Source organism: Astatotilapia calliptera, chromosome 20 (assembly GCF_900246225.1).
Source record: "Astatotilapia calliptera chromosome 20, fAstCal1.2, whole genome shotgun sequence".
NCBI lineage: Eukaryota > Metazoa > Chordata > Actinopteri > Cichliformes > Cichlidae > Astatotilapia > Astatotilapia calliptera.
Window position 1 is genome coordinate 17,936,546 of NC_039321.1, and position 18,885 is coordinate 17,955,430.

The following is an 18,885-nucleotide window of genomic DNA, read 5'->3' on the forward strand; positions in this document are numbered from 1 at the left end:
AGGTTGTGGGTTCTCCAGTCACAGGCAGTCTCAGGCTATGCCACCCTCTTCGTGTGCATCTGTGTGCAGTGGCTCTGTGTGATATTATTGGTTGTGTGACTCACCCTGAACACTACAGCAGAGCCGGGTGCACTAGCGTGTGGCTGTTAATTACATAAATAGTCCTATTTCAGCCAGAACTTTATGCACAGTGATGGATCTAGGCCTCAGGACTCTGTCTGGGAGGTGTGTGAGGCTGTATGCGGAAGAACAGTGTTTACTGCTCTGCTTTACATCCGTACGCTAAAAAACAGTCTACTGATCCAGCTGGGACAGTATTTTTTGAATGTAAAATATTTTTATTCGACCTTCTCAAAATGTGTTTCAATAACAGAAATTGTCATCATGGTGAGTTGGAATACTATTCACAAATAGGAATTCATTCAACATTATAATTTTTTAAATCAAAATCAGCATGTCATCATAATCCAAGAAAACAACAAGCCTCTTTCACAGTCTGCCCACTTGGCCACCATCAAGCAACCCTATAAACAGATTTTTGTACATGTTTGGGTGTTGAAATTTCAACAAGCAGTCATCTGTTAGTAACACGAAACTGAGTCTGAGATGTTAAGCCTGATGTGACCAAACAACAATCATCATACATCATACTGAAATACACTGAAAGTAAAGCATAACAGAAAGGAAATAGTCTGTAGTTAACACATAAAACAAAGATCTCTTCAGAAATACTTGACAAATATCAGTATATCATTCTTTTGTTATACAAAACCAAAATCAAGTGTTTCTCTTTTTTTTTTTTCATTTTCATGGTAACACATGATCATTGATGGTATTTTGGCAACATCTGCATTTCAGGAGTTAACAGAACTATTATCATAACATAAGTCACTGGACATTACTCATCTTTGCCCCTGTCCCATCCCACCCCCAAACACGATGTCTTTATACATGATGTTACATGATAAAAAGATGATGAAATCATTGACATAGAAATGGCATTTACATAATCCACAAAGCTTTCATTTGTGGCCAGAGATTGGAAATGACTTGTCATTGACTCTTTTATTAGCTTTTCATTCTTTTTCATGTCTTTAGATGATGTAATCGAAGACTGAGGTGAATTCAGTCCAATCGCACATTGGAAAAAACCAACCAACCAAACAAAACAAAAAAACAACAACAACAAATTTTTAAATATCAAAATGTTTCCCCAAAGCAAGGTAAATAACTGGGGAAAACTAGCCAATATTATTTTAGCTATAATTCTTTGACTTGAAACTGAATTGATCTCAAATCTGCAATAAAACCCACCTAACTTCAGAGCTCAGTCTGAGTATGTAGTCTTCAGTAGAAAAAACTACAGTGTCACTACTTGTTTTGCTGGTTCTGCACCACATCTGAATTAAATCAAGAGTTCTTAGAGGCACCTGAAGTGGTACAAATATGTGCTCATCAAGGTTAAGGTATTGTCAGTTCCTTGTTAAGGTATATTTTCAGTTCATTGTCAAGTTCTCAGGAACAGAGTATCCGGAGAAGAGACCAGACCATTGATCACGCAGGTAATGATGCTTGGAAGCCTGACTCGACCATTTAGGCCTCAGGGTTTTTTTTTTCTTCCCGTGCTCTTTTTCTTTATGTAGATTTGTCGTTACATACATCCTGGGCCTGTGAAAGTATTCCCAAATGAGAGATGCACGCTATAGGAGATATTTAAATCCCAATATATACTGCATGAGAGACATTACTGCCTGCTTTATGCAAACTTTAGATACAAAAAAAGCATTCTGGTTCTCTCAAATGATCACACACATATAAAAAGCAAACATATATGTTTTGCTATACCAAATGAATGAGGTCTCTTTCAATCATTTGCATTGTTTTTTTTTTCTTTTTCTCGTACAGTTACTTCATGGTTAAAGTGAAAGAAACGTTTCTTGAATGAGGGCCCAGCACTTCTAGCCCGGGTGGGTGATCAATATAGGCCAAAGGGTCTGTGCAGAGCCTGCGTGGACAGCATCATTAGAATCAGCATAAGGGCTGTTGTCATATTGTCTTAAAGGCCCAGCTTGGAAAACCGGCACTATTCTACTTTAAACTCTACTAACAAGGGATGCAGCTGAGCAATGCGTCATTTAAACTTTGACCTCATCTTAAGTCCATCAATGAAAAGACTTTAATCGCATATTTGACTTGCTTGTGTTTGATCGTTTCCACTTGAGCCTTTAATACAGTACTGTGTACACAGCTTCCTGAGAGTTAGCTAGCTACCATTCTAACAAAAAACACTACAGTCTAGCTATCTGCTCATTATATAGTGATAACATACCCAGGATAACCTATTGAGCTGATCTCAAACCCATATTGGGCATCTTCCCGTAACTCATTCCACAATTGTGATAGTTTAATTAAAATTCTTAGCTGTAATGGCATAGTCTGATTTTTGAATCGCATTCTTTTACTGGTCCACAGTGATTGTGTTAGCAATGCATCCCTAACAGAGCATAACATGAATTCTAATTAACTATAATACAGTATAATGTGCCCCTCACTAGGCTGTACTTTGGCCTTGTGGTGGATGAATTGCTCCCTCAAATAGAATCAGTTACTTCGTGGGGTTTACATTATGATCTTAAAAGGGCAAAGCGTGCCAATATCTCATCTGAAACAATTACCCATGTGCAGAGCTAATTCTATTCTTGTCGTGACTTGAGCCAGGCTTTACGAGGTTCATTTACAGTATGTCAGCCTCAAGTGCTGCTCTGAGAGGGATAAGAGCCCCACGGTGCCTTGGATTACAGCAGCTTGCTTTATCATTCGTTGCAACTGCAGCTTGTCACGCTAGAATCCCACTTGTCGCTGGTATCATGACAATCGGTGTCACTGATGCAGACAAATCAATTGGCTATAGCTTGTGGAAGCTATAACAGCGCACACGGGTACAGTTGTGAGTCACAACTCAACAGCTCAAACCCGAGTACTGAATGCTCTTGCAGATGAAACAGATTCATGTCTTTAAAATCAGGAGACTACAGACTTCCTCGGTTATCACAAAAATTGGCAAAGGATTCATCGCTATACACATGATAGTTTTTAAGTTGCTGGTGTAGCAATGATCACTGTCATACATGTGTCACCATGGATAACAACCAATGACACTTGCGTGTCTAGTGCTACATCAAGTTACTCTGTTGGAGGGACAAAATCAGGGTGGGGTTGGTGACACGTCACGGTAACAATGTTACATGGACAATACTTTCTTTTTGGACAGTGGAGCTCGGAATAGTGATCATTGTAACATTGTAACTAATTTGCTGATCCCAATATGACTGTTCTCAAAGGGCCTCAGCAAGAATCATTTATAGACAGCAGACTGAACACACATCTTGTTATTAAATTTACAAACATGGTATTAGTTTGCTTGTCTTGCACTTGCCCACAGGGACCCGCACAGATTCTTCTTAGAGACCACAGGGACTCTACTATAAAAGTTCCTTGCGTGAGGGCCATTATTACAGAAGGGCACAGCATCCATAAAAAAAATCAAAAAACTGGAGCTTTCATCTTATAAATGTGATCTACTGTCTCAAGCAGTCATCATTCTACTTCAGAGAACAGGGCAAAGGCAACATCTGTCCTACATATGCTTAAATTTCAATATTTGTTTTTTCAAAAAAAACAAATTAGCCTTTTTTTTGCTTAGCAGAATTACGATTTATTAGAATTATTTAAGAAATCTTGATGATTTTCTTGCCAGTTCTAAATTGTTGCTGCCATATCAAAGTAAGATTTAACTGTAGATGATTTTTTCTCTCATAAGATAAGCTCTCCATATTTTCTCAGATGCATGGACAAACATATGTTATGTTTGAATTTGGCCAATATTTTATGGAAGAACAGGAAGTGCCTTGGTGGGATTTTAATTGTAAACTCTCTACTACGAAAATCCTGGATGCAGCCCTTCCCAGAATGACAAGAGTTTTAAATCTTTGCTGTCTAACAGCCCTGTTAAGACTTAATGGTCTGAAGTGTTTTAGTACTCTTTAAAGTCTTTTTCTTTTATTCATTTGTTTATTTTTTTTTGCTGGGATTGTGACCCTCCTATCGGTCCTATGGCTACTACAAAACAGTGTTGTTTATTAAAAGAGGCATATAAGTGACATCACCTTTTTAACATTGCACCACATGGGGCCAGCAGTCCTACAGTCATATTCATGCAGCCTTAAGACATCTGTAGAGTAAACTCATCACTGTATGCTGGAGCCATAAACTGGAGTAAACTGCACACTGGAGAAGGGGATCGTGGGATAGCGCGAGGAGAAAAAAAAAAGATTAACTCTGAATAGACAGCTGCTGTTAAGTTAAACAGCTTAAAATGTACACCATACTCAATGGGGACATACTACAACAAGGGGCTTCTGTTGAGGCCATGCTAATGCAAGGGATGTGTCTCATTTCCTGTGCCATTAAAAAAGAAATCAAAGTGACCATACATGATCACTTTGATTCACGTTGCTCTGCTTCTCTGGTGAATATTTAGCTCAGGAATCCGTTTTTTAAGCCCATCTGTAGCTTCAGAAGGGAGGAGTCAAAGAAACACAATGAATTTGCACATACTCTGATGCTCTTCCAGCACGAGGAACACTGAAACCAAGGGTAGAAATACTATACGCAAATGCATTAGAGTCAGATGAGGTTTTGTTGTCGGCTGTTGTTGTCAGCAGTAATGTTATATACATCGTTAAGTATGTACAGTAGAGAATCTCCCAGAGATGTTAGGTTCTGTAAAGCTGCAATGGGGTACTCCTCTAAATTTCTCACATTTTAAAGTCCTTAGATGAAGAGCCATACGAGTCCCTGTTGAAGTGTTTTAAATATTTAATAATGGACTTGCTGCCATATTGCGAGTCTCCACTCTACCAGTGTGTGAGGAGTATTGAGAATGTGCTCTCTGAAAGCTATGAATGGACACAACACACAAACTCAACATTGGTAAATAGCAATAAGTCAAATTAACCACAGTAAAATCATAAATGGGCATTATGGTTCTTCATCTTAAGGATTGAACTTTTCACCAAAAAATCAAGACTTTAAATACAGTAAAGTTTTTTTTCTTTTTTTTTTCTTTTTTACATCATAAAGGTATTCATTGAGAAAGTGTTAAATGCACTGTACAACCTTGTATAATTTTTTTTTTCCAAAATATAGTTTATCCCAGTGTGGTTGGTTGTTGTTGTTGTTGTTGTTTTTTATCTTACAGAATCCTGTACACTTGGTGTCTGCATTGAGATTGGGTGATATCCTGATCATTGGAGAGGAGAGACAAGAGAAGAGAAGAAGAGAAGGGCAGAAAGAGAAGAACAGAGAAAGAGAAGTTGTCCAGTGCCCTCAGTGAAGACGCTGTACTCCGTATCGTGGCTCTCTTCTGTCCCGCACCTCAATCTGAAGGAAACAACACAGAGGCTTCATTACTGTGCTCAAAAGGAATGAAGCTATGGGTGAGATTTATAGGTGAAATCAAAGTTATTAACGGTGTGGGCAGGAGTGTAAAAAAACATAAAGCAGAAAATAACCTTTGTGAAACAGTTTTGTGGCTTGGAGTTTAAGCAAAGACTTGTTAAAATTGAGAGTCTTGATGTATTAAATGCAGTAATGTTTAACAGCACTAAAAGCATACTACTACTACTGAGCAACATTGTGGAAAGCTTCTCTTTTAACCTTTCTTCTATTGCAACAGCCCATCAACTTTGTTGAACAATAATATTATATGTAAAAGTTCTTACAAGATTTATTTAAATTTTTAACCCTTTAAAGCCTGAATCATGAAATAATTGCCCCAAAATTCAAATTGTTTGAAAATAGTGTTTATTTAACCTTCTTTTGCTTAATTCTTTTTACACTGATGATGTTGATGTCCCCAAAATTGGCAAAAAACTGTATGTATCATATATGATACACTAGGCCAGCGGTCCCCAACCTTTTTTGCGCCACGGACCGCAACAAAATAAAACTAGTACCGGTATCGAAAAAAAGAAGATCTATTCATAACACACGTGAAAAGACCCAGGAAAACTGAGTAAACGATAAAAACGATAACAAAATAAAGCTGAAAACCGATAAAAACCCTGAAAACCATACATTTCACACCTGAGCCTCAACTCTCGCGGCCCGGTACCAAACGACTCACGGACTGGTACCGGTCCGAGGCCCGGGGGTTGGGGACCGCTGCACTAGGCGTTAAAGGGTTAACTAAACTTTTAAGGTAATTTTGGAAACACTAAAACTAGACCTGTGGGCTTTTAGGGCTATCGTGGTAAACCTATATTCACAGAAAACAATGTCATCAATAATAATAATATTAATAGTAATAAATACTAAAGATTATTATTATAAAATAATTTGTGTCTAAATGTACCATTTATTTACATTGCAGTAGTAGTGTACTGTGTGGTTGCCACTAAATTCCCAGGAAAACCTCGACCTGTCTCACATTTTTACGTGGAGAGTTCAGCTGATAAAAAGAAAGAGTCAGAAGCCGTTTGAATCTTTTACCTTTGGTTTAAAACTGTTTTGAATAAGCCCACAGAGCTGTAAACCACATGATTCCTTGTTTTTTGGAGAATAAGCACTGGATTGTTTCAACTGTGTTTCAATAAGTCTAATTAGATTCAATTTAAGGTTAGATTTAATCCTACTTTGTGTTTTACACATTTTGAACATTTCACAGCTTTTTAAGATATTTATGGTGTTTTTCACTCCAAAATCAACGTTTCTGTTTGAGGTTAGCAGGGAGGTTTTTGTTTAGAAACTGGACAGCAAAATGAACAGTATATAAACTGGGAGTACGTTTTTTTTACTGGTTAATCTGGTAAAAGCAAAGTGAAATGGTTTTACCAGATTAACCAGTAAAAATGTGTTTGGTTCAGTTTGTGTAGGTTGAAGTTTGTCAAGGCGAAGAGCATCAGGAGATTCTGGTGTATAACTATGAATCAGCTACCTACACAAAAAGAAACTGTGCTGAACTTTTTAAATATTCCTGTGAGAAATATCCAACAGAGTTTAATATTTAAATGATTCAAACTTAGAATACCTAACCTAAACTTGAACTGACATAAGCTCTGCTGCTCGATCAACTAAAAACAAATATTTATAGTGAAATAATAAAAGTAATTTTTTAAAATGAACTGTTTTCTCAAATATTACCAGTGACAATTCTTTATTAGGAGATATATTCTTCAGACATAACGCACATTAAATGTATAAAGAAACTCGACTTACCCTTGACACTGCAAAATCTGCAAGGACAGAAAAGAACAATAGTGTTGGCGTAAACACAGTGGGGCAGGAAAAAGTGCATTTGTGCATTGAGTGAATATGCTTATGTAAGTATGAGCTAAGCTAAGGTCACCACTTACAAACAAACAAAAAGGGCACAAACAGAAGGTCATTCATTTACTATCGATGTCTGTGCCACGTCCACATGTTTTCTTTTTATGAAACTGTTATTAAACGACTGAGATATTGTGATGCGGTAAACTGAGCAGGTTTTAAACTAAATGTTTCAAAACAAAAACCTAAACTTACTCTTGGACTCTACAAAAGTAGCTTTGCATGATTGTTAGTATGGAGATGCTCAGTTCATCCTCTGTCTGAAACAAGCTGCTTTAAGGCACTTTTATTCTTATTCATTTTACTCTTTTTGTGTAAAAAGAGCTTTGTGGGTAATTTTAATCACTTTAATATGCAGTTAAGAAACCCGATGGTTGGGTTAATGTTGAAGGATAATAGGGCTTCTATAATGATCAAACAAGAAAGCTTATTTCATTTAAATTTAAGAATTGTATCCAGCTCTAAATTTGGTAACTCAACTCTGTGTTCTGTATTTCCTTGAAAATAAAAAGTTAGTTTCTCTTTATTTACTAACCCTAACTCCAGGAATACCACAACATGGTACGAAGTGCTTTACTCAAGAGAGAACAAAAAATATGAACAACATAGATACAGATCTACTCCCCTCCAATGGCGAGCACTCCAATAGTTTCTCAGAAACAGGGAATTTTGAGAAAACAAGTGAATCAGCCAATAATTCACAAACTGAAGTGCAGGCTGCAGGGGGATTTTTTTTAAATTCCTCCTTCTTGACTTCTATTCAGTTTTTTTTATTTGCATATTTCAGAACATCAGCAGTGATAGCCAGAGTAAATACAAAATGCAGCAGTTTTTAAATGATAATTTTACTTAAGAAAAAAAAAAAAGAAATATCTAAATCTATTTGATCCTATGTGAAAAAGTAAACTTGGGAATGTGACCTCTGGCAGTGAGTCTTTCACAGTGCCGTGACCCACTCTCTGCAGCACCGACTCTTTGTTTCAATTCAGCTACTTTGAAGGAACGGTCACGACGAGGTTTGGATAACTTTTCCCTTTAATTAATGAAATTGTCATTTAAATACTTCATATGGTAGTACTTTGACTTTGATGTAGTTACTCAGGTTATCTTTGTCTAATACTAAATTTGTTTGACAAATATGTAAAACAAACAAAACAAAAAAAAAAAAACAGACCAAAAATAAGAAACCAGGAAGGGGACAAATAGTTTTTCACAGCATATGATAATATTTTCATCTTCATTAAGCCAGCGGAGGCTTTGTATTAAACCAAGATTGAGATTCAAAGTTATCAGGCCTGGAGATACTGGAGAAGCTTCTAACACCCAAGCAAACTGTAACTCATATTTATGCCAGTAAATCATTTTCAAAGTGTGCACTGTATATGTAAACATAACCCTTAAATAGGCTTATTATTGATCCAGTTTTTCCGTTGTACAACTCAATTTATTTTGTCACGTGTATAGCCAACAAAGAGTCCCATGGTCTGTTCCCAGGCTATAATCTACAGGGACATTTTTTCTTTTATGAAAGAATGTGCGTGACAAGAGAAACTTTACTCTGCTGGTGAAGCATTAGAAGCATTAAATGGGTAAAATCACTAAAACTGTCAGTGAGGTTAATCAGATAAGAAGAGAAAGACACGCCCACGCACTGGAATATCTCCAGTTACCATGGAAACCATCATGGAGATAGATCATCAGAGAACCAAGACATCTTATGTCACTATTCTCTCTCTTTATCTCTCAGTCTCTTCCTCTCCCCTCCTCCTCTCTCCTTTACTCCTTTACTCGTGCTCCCTGTCTCTGTGTCGCTCACACTCTCGTCCACTGTTACAGATCGTCTTCTTTCTGCCTGTCTCTCTATTTTCTGTGTGTGGGATCGAATCAAACACGTAAACCTTATTTAAGGACATTTAATAAAATGTTTTACAATATCTTTTACTCTTCCCCCCTTCATTTCTGCCTTCTGCTGTTCCTTCCCTCCTCTTCCTCTCTTTTCATACAGCTGAAACAATGCGATTTGAGTGTCCTGATGCAACATCATGCAAACTGTCAGAAATCCTCTGGAGGACTTGCTCCCACTCTTAAATTCAGCACTGAATGCAATTTGGCTGAAGATACTTAGGTCAGGTTGGAGTGCACTCATTTTTCAGCAGGACAAATTTCATGTTAATGGACAAAAAAAGCCCTAAAAATGAGATTTGGAGAAAAAACAACTGCCTTTCCTAACTCACCTTTTGAGTTGATTTACTTTTATGAACTACGCTACATGTGTTTGTTTTTCTTTGTAGGTTTTACAGTAATGGGGTTTAAAGAGTTGCAACTGGAGAAGAAAGATTGGATAAAATCAGCTAATAACTGTATTACAGTGAAATAAATTACGTTTTTTGATTAAACTTGGAAAAGTAGTTATCAAAGATCAGCAGGTTTAAAATGAAAAGTTACGCTTTGAGTTACAGTAACAATGATACTCTGTGTTTAAGTGTTAGGAGAGTGACTATTGCCTTCGGTTGATAGAATTGATTAAACAGTGGTTTTCTGCATTTTATAATAAGATTTAAATATTAGCATAACGGGCTAACAAGTTAGCTAGAAAACTGCCATTATTCCTAACAGGATCTTACTAAGTTAACTATATGGACTGTATTGTACATAATTGGCTTGTGGCCATCGCTGTATTCATTTTTGTTTTGTTTTTTAAGAATAATTACTAATAATTACTTACTGGTGTAGAAGCTCACTAAGAAAACAAAGGCAATGAATACCAATTTGAAAGCAAGTTGTTAATCATATGAGTGATACTTAAATTATACCCTGCTTTATTATCTATTTTATTCTGAATCAGACTATAATTTAAAGAACAAACATTGTCTTACTATACTGATAATAGCCTATGCATGTATATATATATATATATATATATATATATATATATATATATATATATATATATATATATATATATATATATATATATATATATATATATGCATATATATATATATATATATATATATGCATATATATATATATATATATATATATGCATATATGCATATATATATATATATATATATATATGCATATATATATATATATATATGCATATATATATATATATGCATATATATATATGCATATATATGCATATATGCATATATATATATATATATGCATATGTACCGGCATCGTAACATATAGGATTATAATAATGTGATTATAATCACATGTTATGATAATATAATTATTAGTATCAATATTTATTTTAAAAACTGTAATTATAATTCCAAATTCCTTTGATTTTCCTATTCATCACCCCCCCCTGTGAATCCACTGTTAGGTTCTCCGTTTGCGTCACCTGCATGTAATTACACAGTCACAAATATTTGTACCTGCAGTGGAATTTTCTTTGAGTCACCATGTAATATGGTATAATGAATTTCAAAAAGAAGTCTGCAGGCGGTGTGTTAAATAAGACTAGAAATAAGCTTTATGTTTACAACTATAGGAGCCCCCACTGATGGCTATTAGAACAAATGGAAGTTTAATACGCTTTTGCACTGGCTTCAATTTCAGAGGCCATCTTTTTTTTAAAGGTCTCTCTTGCAGCAAGCATACTGGGTGGACAGTTAGCACTACCAGATTTGATGCATTCAGCTCAGACATGTTTCCAGTCTTACCCCATAGTTATTCATTAGTACTATTTTCTCAAAGTCAGGATTACGATAGATTTTTTAACCATTTCTAAATTCAGTAAATGCAGTAAAAGAATACCTGGATAGAAATACACACAATGGATCATTATTAGTCAAGGATTGGCTTTCTTGGAGTCTGAAAGTCAATACTATTGAAGCAGTTTGGGATCATCTTGACTGAGATTGGAAGAAAAGGCAGCCAACATCTAAAAAGAGCTTTGAATGTTCTTTAAGTAGCCATCCTGAAGACTGTTTCTTAAAGTCTACTTAAAGGAATGAGAAGAAAGCTTGCCTAAGAGAGTTTAGAAAATAAATGAAATAATTTAGTGAAAGACATGTTGTCTTTAGTTCAAATGAATCCTTTTTAAAGCACTGCTCTTCATTATTCCTTTACTTACCCTTGTTGTCTGTTTGCAGATCATCAAGATAGAAATCCGTCTGCCGGTTGCCCAGGACAAAGGCCAAGAAGGAGAGAATGAGGGCATCCAGGATTCCCATGATGGCCAGCATGTAAGCCCAGCGTACAGAGCAGTCACCCAGGGAGTATTTTCCTGTCTGCTCCCCGCACATGTCACGGATCACCTCGGCATCCCATCCATCGGGGAAGATCATGCAACCCAGCACGAGGCACACTCCTGCAGAGGACAAAGAGGTTAACAGACTTTAAATGGCAACATGGATCGATTTGGTAAGTTTACAAAGAGATGTAAAAGCAGGAGAAAAAGATACTACTAACCTATACTAACTCTCTCATGTCTGGATCTAGAACTAAGTGGTATCACCGTCTGTTTGCATCCTAAGAGTTTGTTGAAATGTTGGTGTGTCACATGTGCATACATGCAAAAGAGCATGTGAAACTTTTGCTTGGAGACTGATCTGGAATACCATTTTGTGCACTTCCGAGATCCTGAACTTGCAAACTTGCAAAACAAAATGTTTGCAAGTCCAACAAAGAAGAAATTGAAGTTCCATTTGTTAGATCCATATTTCACATGTGTTGCGATAAACTTATAAGATTACTAAAATCTGACAGTCTGCAGGCATCTTAAAGAACATCATAAGGTTTGAAATGAATTCATGTTAAAGCCTCATTTGAGTTGTGCTCCATCAATAGCAGTCTTATGTTAAAATGTAATTTTAAGACACAACTTTCTGCCTACGAGCAAATTGGGAGATCAAATGATGCAATAATGTGGTTAATCACCACCCACATCCCTGATGTGTTTAGTGTGCCTAATAGTGTTATTACGCTCACTGATGCCTGTTTCATCCAGCTGGACCAGTTTGGTGGGTGGGATAATCATGGAAATGTCATCTCCCGTACCTGGTTACAGCACTAGATTTAATTACTTTTAAGACCACATGGGACTTAAAAAAAAGCTTTCCACTAAACTTTTAAATACATTTTTGGACTTTCATTAACTGTTCCACCTTTAATGAACTATTCTTCCTTAATGGGTAAGCATTCATAGCGTACTCAGTCAGCCAGTCAGCAGCCATTGATCACTGCTTATCAGTAAAACAATATTTGTCATTTAAATGTAGTTTTATTTCTGCATACATTACAAAAGAATCCGTTAATGACAGAGAGTAGCTTCACAGTGTATTGGTTAGCACATTTGTTTAACGAGCAAAAGGTTCCTGGTTCCTGGGAGGAAACGTAAATTGCTCTGGGGTTGTGTGACGAGCTGGCGGGGGGGGGGGGGGGGGGGGGGCTGGCTGGCACTGAGAGAGTGGAACAATGGAGTCCATAGCCTGTGTACATTCACCATGAGACAATTGAGAGAGGGGAGGAATTTAAAATGTACAATCACTCCAGAAAATCTGAAAGCCCAGACACAAGGGAGAATATGCAATGCACACGCACTCAGATGCACACACATAATACCAAGCCCTCTAGCGAAAGACACACATATATATCTTCAGTGCTACAACAAAAATGGTAATCTATACTTTACACCTCAGCTCATTCATCAAAGTGAGTATCACTGAGGGAGCTGATTGTGCCATATTTCTTGCTCACCAGCACTGTTTAAATAGCAGTCAGTCTGTGCCCGAGGGGCTGTAAGTAAAGCACTGGGCTCCACTGGGAGATGGGGAACATACATGGCAGACGTCACACTGGATCTTCATTTCAGACCAGACGTGTCTTTTCCACGGGCAACATCACTTGTGATACACACGAAAAGTCAGACAAATCCGGCTGAGTCTGTGATTATTACGCTTCGTTCCAATACATGTTGAAACGATTTAGCGTCTGGAGCTCAATTGGTGTGCATATTTGAATATTTTATTACTGTGAATATCTGTGTGTGCCTCGTGTGCACCACTGAAGGATGCTGGGCACCGTTCAAGCACTGTGGCTGCTGTGTTTGAATGGTACCCAGTCAAATCTGTGCACACAGTCACACACAGATCATAGAGGATAATAGCACCAGATTGTGCTTCTCAATATGTAAGACCCAGTCTTTGCTTCTAGGCATCAAGTTGTCCACACTCATAAAGGTCAATGCACCTTTCTGAATGTGGACATTTGCTTAGTAACCTGCACAGTAATACAAAGTGTGGTACATAATGCTGGTAAGCTTGTGAGCTGGAGTTTTGGAATCTAAATATGTACTAAAAGTTTTTCAAGCTTTCAGATATTAGTCAGTCCACACCTTTTACTTGAGAGGTTGGAGTGGTTCTTATCAGGTTTTTGAGTAGCATGGGTGTCAACTTTGTACTATGGCAATTAAAAAAAAACTACTTGAATCAAAATACATGCTTATAGGATCCAAACTGTACCATCTAGTCTGCAGTCAACCAGGATTGTGTGAAGGGCTGATAACTGCTAAGGAGACCTCACATATTTGTCTGTTTGCTGACTTCTTTTTAGTATTGTTGGTTTGGAAAGGCCACAATTCAGTGTGTGCAAAGTAAAAAATAGACTGAAGAAACACCCTTCAACCATGAAGTGATTACTGATGCCACATAGTTTCACTTGCACAGTTCACTTGCATTTCTACAGCGCCTCAGCCCTATACACTGTAACGTAAAGACCCTAAAGCATTCAAGAGAAACCCCAACAATCAGACGATGCCTTATGAGCAAGCACTTGGTGACAGTGGGATGAAAAAACTACCAAAGGACTCTGCATGTTTGCTGGTGGCAACAGCAAAAACACAATCAGCTGTTCTGATTAGAGCATAAACAAGTAATCCACTACTTGTTGGGACAGTAAAACCAAATTATTTTTAAACTCTATTGTCATAATACAAAAAATTAATATATAAGTACTGCACACCACACATTGTTTTTCTGTGTCTGAAAGAAAAAATATCGGCCAATTGATCAGATTTTGAAATAGCAAAGCAAATACCGGCTAATCTTAAGGAGCCTATATCAGTCGGGCTCTAAGTAATCTGAATGAAGAGAATATACAGCATGTTTTTAAAAAAAGAACTGATGCATCGTACTTACTTAAAGCAAGCTAAACTCACCCAGTACAGTTTGGTGCACTGTTCAATGTTGGTAGGTAGGTGGGAGAAGGTAAGACCTTTTAGCAAAAGTGTGGCTATTTCCTGGAAGCACTACCTACAGCGCCCACTCACATCCTGGGCCTTATGACCTCAGGAAATCACATGATAGGGTGGGGCTAGGTTTCACAATGAGTTCACCCGAAACTGATTGTGACCTACACCCGTTTTTACACCTTGGCTCGTGTGATTAGGTAGAGGATCATTAGGGGGTTCATTGTCCCTCTTGGGGGGACACTCCCATAGGGCTTAAATCTGGGACGCGCCACCATTTGACCTTAGAACTGAAGAAGCTTCTCGGATGAGAGGTGAAACGTCTTCAAGCAACTTAAAGAAATCCAGACGCTCTTCTTTCCAAGCTCCTTAGACTACATACAAGCAACACAATGAGCTTTTCCATCTTTTTTGAGACAGCTTAGTGTATAAAAATGGTCAGGAAAACACGGGTCTCAGACTAAAATGTTGAAGTTTTTCTAATGGGAGAGGGTAAATATAAAATATTCAGTTTGGTAAAACAATACAACTTAGAGGGTTCTAAAACAAATGAATTCCACCAAAAGATGTGGTTTTCTAAAATGTCATGAAGGTGATTGATCTGAGTATATTAAAGCCACATCCATTAGTCATTTGGTTGAACCCTGTCACATTAGGGATTCCCTCTGAAGATCCTGCTTTTTATATACTGGCAATCCATCATGAGAATATGGTGGGTGGTGAACTCACAGCAACAGATGAGGGATGATATGAGATTAGTCACCACCTCTCTGTGTAAACATACAAACACAAGGAGTCCTATTTTGAGCTGAAATTTACGCCATTTAAAAATGTGACCGCTCCTCTGACAGAATGATTGCAGGCGTAATGGGGGAATGTAATGAGAAAGAATATAATGAGGATAACACAGTAAGTAATGAGAGAATTGAAGAGCAAAGGAAGTAATCATCGTGGGAAATCACCACGTTATTAGCTTCTTTTATGGCCTTTATGCAAAATATTAACATAGATGAGGAATGGTAAAATCATTAACTGAGTAATGAGTGTCAGGTAACATGTTTTATGGATTTTTGATGAATGTTCCCCATCTGGTTGGAAACACCTTTGAAGTTATTGAGTGTGGGCTTTTTAGAAACATGGCTTGGAGAGCCTGACGGGCACCATACTTGAGCCTCATGGCAACTCATTAACTAGCCCATTTCCCTCTGTAATACATGTTATTTGTTTACCACTTAAAGTTTATTTGTGCTGTAAGCAATTATCAAAACTTTTTTTAATCTAATATTTTGGCAGGAAATTAAATATTATCTCATCTCGTGTTATGCCTTACTATAATTCAGCGTTTACAATCATTGCTTAAGACATTGGCTTGGTCAGTAATTTTAAATCTACAGTAGCCAAAGTTATTGCTTTGAGTCCTAATAACCATGCAACATAAATGTAGGAAATGCTCCAGCAGGAGAGCATCCACCTTTGCTTTACTAACTGTGACAACGAGGACACGGCATTCTCATTGGCTACTGACTTATGATTGACAATCGTTAGCCAGTGAGGGCGGATAATTCTTCTGTCCAACTAATAATGACCTTTCTTGTTTGTTTTGTTTGTTCAGTAAGATCTGAAACTACCAGCTGAGACCATAAACTCATCAGGACAGTGTTTACTAAGGTAACAGGTCAATGAAGCCGAAGGCTGTTTCCCCATTGAGCAGGCTTGGCCAACTCCAGGCATGTAGGGCCGGTGTCCTGCAGGTTTTAGATATCACCCTGGGTCTACACACCTGAATCAAATGATTAGTTCATTACCAGGCCTCTGGAGAACTTCAAAACATGTTGAGGAGGTAATTTAGCCATTTAAATGGCTGTGATGAACAAGGACACATCTAAAACCTGCAGGACACTGGCCCTCGAGGCCTGGGTTTGGACACTACTGCCATAAACTTCAATACAACCACAAGTATTTTTACAGCAAGAGGAGTCGCCCTCTACTGGCTATTAAAAACAATGTAGGTTTAAAAGATTTTTGCTTTGGCTTCACTTTTCAAACCCAAAGTACAAAACAAACCTGCTAAAATGTACATCTTTTATTCTGTCTGTGGATTTTACATTTGTTTCCTTGATTGGTTCTCATTGTTGCCTTGAGTTTACCTTTGCCTTACTAAATGTTTAGTACCGCCTTGATTATATTGTGTTCTGGACATAGATGGCTGAGTAATGTAATGTACTTAGTGTATTAAAGTCCCATCCATTAGCCATTTTGGTTGAACCCTGTTTGCAGAGCAAACAGTTGTTTTCCTTTAACTCTGCGGCTTGCTTTCTCCATTTGAATTCAAGTGAATGTGCACATTTCATCAAAGTTGCAACATGAACTCTGAGAATTACAACATGAGATAATCTCTGTGCTCATTTTTCTTTTGCATTACAATGAAATGCTATGTTTCCAACCCATGCAAGAGCACAACAGAGGACTAAAAGTTGTGAACTGATTCACAATTTCCAACTTACATAACAAATGCTCACAAATTGCTTTTGTGAGCATGCACAAGAATGACTGCATGCTGTGACTTGCAACATCTTTTTGGCGTGTTTAACTCTTTGATGCTGGGACCAGGTTATTACTAACAAAACAAATGTAGCATTATGCTTTCAGTTAGATCAGATTTGGGGGAGCTAAAGCTATTTCACTGCATTGTGATTACTTTTATGCACTAGCAGATTGCTGTACTCACCAGTAGTTTGCATGGAAGGCATGAGTTTGTCTGCAAACACTCTCCAGAATCATGAATTCTTCATACAGACAATGTGAAAGATTATCGAAGCTTGTTGAAAAAACGGATATCCATAACTTGAAATTTAGTCTCTGAAATTTCGAAATCCCTAAAAAATTTATTTTCAAAGTTTTTGAGTTAGCTCTCCCAAACAAGAATCTCTGTGAAGGATGTGATTTCCTTGTTAACCAGTAGCAGTTGGCGCAGACACATTTGGGTAGTAACAATATCAGTGAGTTACCAATGTATTGCAAAAGTGAACACATTGGTGCCAGGTTCTTCAGCTTTGAATGCGATGATAACTGCAAACAAGGTGTCAATGTGTTTATGTGGAACTGTTGGACAGCTGATGCCTTCCGCCTTCTGCTTCAGCTTCGTTGTCACAAGGAAATTATATACTTTCACAGAGCTGACTGGTAGAGCTAACTCGAAATTTTGGATGAGTTTTTTTTTTCTGTGGCTGTAATGAGCCTCCATAAAAGATTGATGTAGCTCCCAGATTTGACAAGTGACGCCACTGCAAAAGTGCCCTAAATATGCATTCTTTTTAATGTCTACAAGGGCAAAACCTGCTGATCTCAGTGAATTCATGTTTCTGATGAGTTTATTATACATTTGTACATTTTTATGCATTCAGTGTATGCTGACTGGCTGACTTGTTATTGAGTTTGTTAGCCAATGGCTGTGCGGCATCGTGGTGTGATCTGTACCATCTGGTTTCTAAAGAGCACAATGACAAAAGTGAAAAACACCAAGCTTGAGCCTTAATAACAGGACTTTACAATAAATTATGGAGGATTCCCCATCTAGCATACTACCTATGATGGAGACGGACCCACATTTGTTTCGCACTTAATAATGTTTTTTCTTTGGTTTGGTTTTTAATAGACTGAAGGTTAGCGGCATAGATGAGATTTAGTTCAGTTTCACCTAAAATATGTAACCTCTCATCATGTAATGCATTTTCTTTCTAAATCAAGCCTCTATTCAAATGTATTTAGTAACTTGTGTTGTTAACATACTCAGATGTAGTTGAGTTCAGCAAAACGTGCAAGCGCATGCACCGTTTAAAGCAGGGGTCCCCAACTCCAGGCCTTGAGGGTCGTTGTCCCTCAGGTTTTAGATCTCACCCTGGGTCAACACACCTGAATCAAAAGATTATTTCATTACCAGGCCTCTGGAGAACTGCAAGACATGTTGAGGAGGTAATTTAGCCATTTGAATCAGATGTGATGGATCACGGACACATCTAAAAACTGCAGGACACTGGCCCTCGAGGCCTGGAGTTGGGGACCCCCGGTTTAAAGCATCAGGAACTCCGCAGCAAAGTGTTCAGCACAGTACACGCTGGATAAAAAAACCCATTTCTTTGTGAATAGCATTCTAGTATGACAGCAACGATCATGTGGCATGTACTCTCTGTGCACTCTCCTCTATCTCCCCTTTTTCTTTCATCTTCAACTCAAGCCTTTAAGTGGGCACCAGCAGGCTAAAAATAACCCCCACCTTCCCACAACCCAAG

The 18,885-nt window shown here is 37.6% G+C and overlaps 1 protein-coding gene across 1 annotated transcript in view; it reads right to left on the minus strand.

Annotated features, from left to right (window-relative positions):
* Positions 1 to 317: 317 nt before the first annotated feature.
* The window catches only part of LOC113013303 (LHFPL tetraspan subfamily member 4 protein-like), a 37,939-nt gene continuing 19,371 nt past the window's right edge, over positions 318 to 18,885 (minus strand). Inside the window, exons 2-4 of the mRNA XM_026154105.1 lie at positions 11,483 to 11,719; positions 7,279 to 7,295; positions 318 to 5,442 (exon numbers count right to left, since the gene is read on the minus strand). Of these exons, the coding sequence (XP_026009890.1) occupies positions 5,389 to 5,442; positions 7,279 to 7,295; positions 11,483 to 11,719 (308 nt within the window). The 3' untranslated portion in view covers positions 318 to 5,388. The remainder of the gene's footprint in view (positions 5,443 to 7,278; positions 7,296 to 11,482; positions 11,720 to 18,885) is intronic.